The sequence below is a fragment of the Mytilus edulis genome, chromosome 14 (assembly GCF_963676685.1).
Source record: "Mytilus edulis chromosome 14, xbMytEdul2.2, whole genome shotgun sequence".
NCBI classification, from domain to species: Eukaryota; Metazoa; Mollusca; class Bivalvia; order Mytilida; family Mytilidae; genus Mytilus; species Mytilus edulis.
This window is the reverse complement of record NC_092357.1, coordinates 70,428,758-70,435,765: the sequence shown is the minus strand read 5'-3', so window position 1 is coordinate 70,435,765 and position 7,008 is coordinate 70,428,758. Positions and strand designations below refer to the sequence as shown.

General features: G+C 33.8%; 1 protein-coding gene across 1 annotated transcript; it reads right to left on the bottom strand.

The window, feature by feature from the left end:
• Window positions 1-237: 237 nt before the first annotated feature.
• LOC139503773 (uncharacterized) lies at window positions 238-6,788 on the bottom strand. Its single transcript, XM_071293648.1, has 2 exons — window positions 6,510-6,788; window positions 238-3,719 (listed from the first exon to the last, which is right to left on the bottom strand). The coding sequence occupies exon 2, from the start codon at window positions 3,700-3,702 to the stop codon at window positions 2,377-2,379; it is 1,326 nt and encodes a 441-aa protein (XP_071149749.1). The 5' UTR covers window positions 3,703-3,719; window positions 6,510-6,788; the 3' UTR covers window positions 238-2,376.
• Between the last annotated feature and the right edge of the window lie 220 nt (window positions 6,789-7,008).

Here is a 7,008-nt window from a genome sequence, read left to right as displayed (position 1 = left end):
GAAACGCGCGTCTGGCGTATATACAAAATTTAGTCCTGGTATCTATCATTCTATGATGAGTTTATTTATTACCACTGGGTCGATGCCACTGCTGGTAGAGATTTATTTCGCCGAGGGTATCACCAGCCCAGTAGTCAGCACTTTTGTGCTGACATGGATTATCATTGAATATGGTTATTTTTGTCAACACAGGCTTGCTCTGTTTGATGGGATGAAAGAATGACAAACAAACAGATATTTAAGAATTGAAAACTGTCATTTATTATTAAAATGACGAAGAAGCAACACAATGGAAAACATGTATAATGAAATCAATAAATCATATTTATAAACAACATATATGGTTATAATGACAAAACCTTATTGACCCATCCCATCAAAGATGGGGTTACATTCGCCCATCAGAGATGGTGTTACATTAGAATATAAACACTGACATATTGTTTAACCAAATACAACATGAATACACAATACCCATTATGAAAAAAAAAATTAAAATATTTCAATTTAAATTGGTTCAAACATAACAGAAAATCCGAATTAGCTATCCAGGGAGGGATGGTGGGTATACTTTTTAGTTCCAAATGTTTCCTGCCACTTCTAACTGCAACTGAAGCGCCTTCTGAGATCATATAACATGATCAGGGGAAGGAATAACTTGGTATTTGCGTTTCTACCAAATAAGAACAAAGAGTTATGCCGCTTTCCATAGTACCGCCTAGTTTGCCAAAAAATCATTTTTAATAAAAATTAGCATTTTTGTCAACACAGGCTTGCTCTGTTTGATGGGATGAAAGAATGACAAACAAACAGATATTTAAGAATTGAAAACTGTCATTTATTATTAAAATGACGAAGAAGCAACACAATGGAAAACATGTATAATGAAATCAATAAATCATATTTATAAACAACATATATGGTTATAATGACAAAACCTTATTGACCCATCCCATCAAAGATGGGGTTACATTCGCCACAATATTGTTACCCAAAGCCTTCCTTGTAACAATATCCCCCATCCAAGCCAGTGATAAAAAATTCTAAAAGTCCTAACTACCAAAAATAGGAAAAACAAAAAATATCAAAAGAGAAATCACACATTTGAATAAAGCTACTTCTATCTAAGAGTATTCATTATATACACTAAAACGATAACTATCCCATGATTATAATGTATTAACAGATTCTAAAACAAAACAAAAATGATAATGGTTGCCGGAGGCCCCTGTCCCCATGGCAACCAAAGCCAGATTTATACATATATTTACATTGAAAATTCTAATTTTATTTTATCTTATTTATTTTTATTATTATTCGTATATCTATTTTTTTTATTTTATTTTATTTTGTTTTTATTTTGATCCAGTTAAAAATCTATTTTATCAGTGATAAACATTTTTGACTGCTCAATTTAACTTCTTGAAAGATAACATCATTACCCGCATAGTTTATAACAGTGCGTAAAGTTAAGCAATATCTTTACGAGATTCCTTAAATTTTATGACAACAGGTCGACCAGAGTTCACCCCATCGTCAGCTGCAATGACAGAAGGGGATGATTCATTACTGTTAGTTTTATACTTTCTCTGAGAAATTAGAAAATATGGCATAAAATTGCACGACCATGATTGCAAACCTAAATACTTCATTTTATTATGTGTTAAATTATCCTTGAAAAATAATGGTAGCAAATGATTGTATTTCTGATAAATATCTCAACTTAAATATACAAAGAAAAAAAAAAAAAAAACAAAAACAAAAACAAAAACAAAAACAAATCCAAAAAGTAATAAAAAGCAAAAACAAAAAGGAAAATACAAAAACAAAAATAAAACAATAACCATATACACTATACAAAATATTACCGTAAGTCTGTTAAAAGGGATTGAAAATAAAGAGGCCCATGTCCCCATTATATTTCGTAATCACAGTTACCAACATAAATACAATTAAAAATTAGTATCAACTATACTGTCAACAAAGTTATTACACTCTTATACACTCTTATACTTGTAATGAAAATACACTTCTAGATCTAAACATGATTATCCGTTTATGGCACAGTGGCAAGAACAAGGAACCCTTAAACGTATTTCAAGAAAAGAACAGCATTGTGTCGTATCAGAGGTCCATATCCCCATGATACAACATCAAAAACACATAAAACAGATTCAGATGTTAAGGACTGGTATCCGAATATATTTTTTGTACGCATCTGAATGCCATCTTCCCATTAACTGAATGTTATCACTTGAAATGCCCATCATAGACCCAGTTTTGAACCCCTCTAATAAAAATTCAACTTTACTTGTGTCATACCCTTTAAGGTACTTGCCCAATTGGTCAATGTGAATAGGTGTAGATATTTGAAAATCACCTGGTTTTAGGTTTCTGTTTACTGGACTGTTTTTCTGAATCAGGGCCCCCCTTTCTATTGGTGGAGTTAAAATCGGCGTTCTCGTGTTTTGATTGTTGGCAATCCCTCCTGCTATGGTCTCCACCGCAATTTTGGCAGGAGTGCTCGTATCTACAAATTCTTGCCGTGCAGCCTGATTCATTGTTGAAAGCATAACAAAACCTTTTCTGTTTAAGGACTGGAGCCGTGAGGCTTTGTGTAAGAAAGGGCTGTTTCATGGCATTAGTTTTCCCAATAAGCCCCATAGCTAACGCCTCATTGAATAATTCCCCATTTACACCATCCCATGGTAAGTGTAAAGGGTCTACTTCCCTCCACTGCCTATAAGCTTGATCATAAAAAAATGCAGCCTCAATTCCAGCTTTTTCTGCCAAATTTGCAATGATAGCCGCATATTTCATCAGCTTCGGGGATTCAGTAGGGTATTTTTCAAAATAAATTGCCCCATAAATGTGAAAAGCTTCATGCCACTGTGCCATTGACTCAATTTTTGTCTTACTACTACTATTTTTAACAAATGTTAAACAATCATCTTTCTCTACTGGAACATACTTAACAACTCTGGATTTGGATTTCAATAAATCCTCCAGATTAATGTATTTGTTAGACCAAATATCAGCTTTCAGTTTTGGGTCCACACCCAAAGCCAGTGGGCGTGATAAACCCTGGCCTCCTAACTCGTTTGAACATGCACCTGTGTTTGGAGTGCCCTGTAGAAGATGGTTCACCACCTGTTGACTCGGAGATCCCTCAGTTGGCATGAACCACTGTTGACCGCTTCTGCTAGTATCATTTGAGCAGGACGGATGACTGCTCTCAGATGATTGTTTATCAATAATATTTGTTGAGTGGGACTGGGATGGTGTCGTCATCTCTATTGTATTACATGTAGTGGTATCTTGCCTTGGTGGACAAACGGAATTAACACCTTGGTGTGTTGGTATCAAAGTTGGATCAGGTGAGTTTACATCCCTGCCTTGAATAACGCCAGTGCTTTTGAGTATTGTAACTACTGTTTGGGTGATAATTGGAGTTGCGACTGTCAATATTCTCAGAATTTGGTCATCATTACACGTGTTTGGATCAATTGGATTGGATTGTACAGGTGGATTATCAGCTGACAACTGGCCGGAATTAATATTTGGATTTGAAGAGCTTGGTACAGAATTATCTATAGATACACCCAGTCCCAGATCTGAACTGCCTAGGTTTTCAATTACTTCTCCAAGCCTCTGTGTGCTTTTCCGTTTACGATTACTTCTTTTTGGTTCTTTGGGTGGCATTTCTGATAAAACGGTTGCTGGGAAAAGAACACAAGATATATTAAATGCATGATATAGAACTACCATATCAAAATAAGAGCCATAAGAACATTTTCAACATATTTATACTATCTGCACTTTTCTGTTATACCAATATACTCTATACCCTTAAATTCATTCAAATGCCGTGTGTACTGATTCTAAATATTATATTTTATTAACCCCAACAGAATTGACATAAGTACCCTAAGCACTGCCCATCAAAAGCACCATTTGTACTAGAGCGTCACAAATTCATCTAAATGCTATTTGCACTCAAAAACTAGATACAATAAGTACTCAAACACAACAAATCTATCTATATGCCATATGGGCATGCTCCTCAACGCACCATATGGGTACTAGAGCCTCATAGAATTCATCTAAATGTTATAGGCACCCGTCATGCATACAAATATGTACTCAAGCACAATAAAACTATATAAATGCCATATGGGCATTGCTCATCAAAGCACCATATCATGCATATGTACTAGAGCCTCATAGATTCAGATGCGCTTGTGTTAAGTACATAAATGTATCCAAGTACACTATTTATCTCAGTGGCTCGTCAAAAGAGCCTTATAAATTCATGTAGGTGCCATAACACCTGTTTAAAGTACACAAAGTATCCAAATACAAAATTTAGGAAAAAATAAAATAAAAAATTAATCATATTCTATACATATAAAGCACCATTTGTACGATATTCATCTAAATGCTATATGCACTCAAAACTAGATACAATAAGTACTCAAACACAACAAATCTATCTATATGCCATATGGGCATGCTCCTCAACGCACCATATGGGTACTAGAGCCTCATAGAATTCATCTAAATGTTATAGGCACCCGTCATGCATACAAATATGTACTCAAGCACAATAAAACTATATAAATGCCATATGGGCATTGCTCATCAAAGCACCATATCATGCATATGTACTAGAGCCTCATAGATTCAGATGCGCTTGTGTTAAGTACATAAATGTATCCAAGTACACTATTTATCTCAGTGGCTCGTCAAAAGAGCCTTATAAATTCATGTAGGTGCCATAACACCTGTTTAAAGTACACAATGTATCCAAATACAAAATTTAGGGAAATAGAAATAAAAAAAAAAAAAATTTATGATATTCTACATGTGTGTCATATGCATGCACTATTAACTAATAAATATGTGAATTCTAGTTACAATGATTCTTGGTGAAAAAGTCTGCATGTATAATGTTACACTTATAACAAAACGCAAGAAGATTTAAGCTCTGTAAATATACGCAGTTCTGTTGCCAGTATTTAATTGCCCACCTAATTTGCTATGATAAGGATTGTTAAATAAATTTCTCTTAGTTGTTTTCATGAACTCTATCAGACTGTCTGAATTCCGTTAAAATTAATGTAAATTAATATGCAGCTGTGTTTTAATTTGTTAGGGATAAGGTTGTTAAATAATTTTATCTTAATTGTTTTTATGAACCTTAGCAGACTGTCTGGATGACCGTTAAAATTGATGGATGATGCAGCTGTGTTGTTACTATCATGACTTTAATTACAAGCCGGATAGTTTATGAGTTTGTTTATTTATCTTCTGCTCCAATGTGTGGTCCCGATTCGATACAACCACGCGAGAAAGTATCCAAGGCATATAACGTGTTCTGTTATCAGAAAAACTGTTATATTGATATGACACTCCGGTTAAAACCGTAATTTTAATATCATTATTATTGAAACAAATCATCCTGGTATAAATATACCATAGTTGCATAACTATTTTTGGCACATAATACCCAAATATACCTCCAGTTTTGAAAGAAATTGAACATTAAATCGCATTGTTCTGTACAAGCATGTTTATGGGGAATTTCCCTTGAACTTAATATAGCTTTTAACAAATAAATAAATAAATAAATAAAAACCTGTCCAATACTTAACTTCTATTAACTTTCTTTATTTCATAGCTTGAATAATTGACCCTCTCATATTTCGAAAATATTTTGGCATGCCAACATCATAGTTAAAGTGAACACCATCAACATAGTTATTGCGATCCGAATGTTTCACCCCTGTTATTTTCCAGTAACGACAATGTGGTTGGTCCTTTATTTGTGCTTTCAAAAATCTGTTAGTCTTAATAACTAAATCATTATACACATTTGATGCAATGACTCGTGTCGATTCTCTTGGTAGAAGTTGGCATATTGTAACTGACTTAATCTCAAATCGGGTTGTCAATGTTTGGGATAATAAAATCAGTCGTAACCCCAATTCCTCTGTCGTATCTTCAGAGGCTCCTAATATATCCAAATCGTTACCACCAATGTGAACAATTACATGTTCGGGACGATTTTTCTCTATGAAAGACAAAATAGTTTGCACATGATCTGAATTTGAAACTTTTCCGCCGCCGATCCCAAGACATTTTACCTCACAGTTCATCAAGTTGAAATTATGTAATGCAGGTCTATTATAAATAAAAGTTCCCAATCTACGAACGTGTGAACTACCAACTACGACAATTTTCATCGTAAAATTATACAGTCTCTCTAATTAAACTATAATTTTATTTTCTGGCGCTTCAGCTGACCAAAATCACTCACTGGATCTAATACAATATTCTCTGGATACTTTTTCTTGTACTTATAAAGGAACCGTTTCGTGAAAAGTAATACAAGAAAAATCTTTCAATAAAACTAGACTACAATGTTCTTTAAACTCTAGAAATCTCAAGCAGGTTGATGCAAATTACGGACCTATAAATTACAATGTCAAATCACATATTAAAGTTACCTAATTATCTACAGAATATAATCCTTTTTCTTCTCAAGTCACAATATAATCGTATTATTTAAAACACAAATTACGCAGAATGTAATATACTTTTTAGTTCCAAATGTTTCCTGCCACTTCTAACTGCAACTGAAGCGCCTTCTGAGATCATATAACATGATCAGGGGAAGGAATAACTTGGTATTTGCGTTTCTACCAAATAAGAACAAAGAGTTATGCCGCTTTCCATAGTACCGCCTAGTTTGCCAAAAAATCATTTTTAATAAAAATTAGCATATTTTTAAATATACTGTTCACAAAATTTTGAATTTTTTAAATACTTACTAGGCTTTTCTACCTTAGGCATAGATTACATTAGCTGTATTTGTCAAAATTTTTAGGAATTTTGGTCCTCAATGCTCTTCAACTTCGTACTTTATTTGGCCTTTTTAACTTTTTTGGATTCGAGCGTCACTGATGAGTCTTTTGTACACGAAACGCGCGTCTGGCGTATATAAAA

Bases quoted from the DNA above. Each gene is read 5' to 3' on its own strand.
- LOC139503773 (XM_071293648.1), bottom strand. From the start codon at position 3,702: ATGCCACCCAAAGAACCAAAAAGAAGTAATCGTAAACGGAAAAGCACA.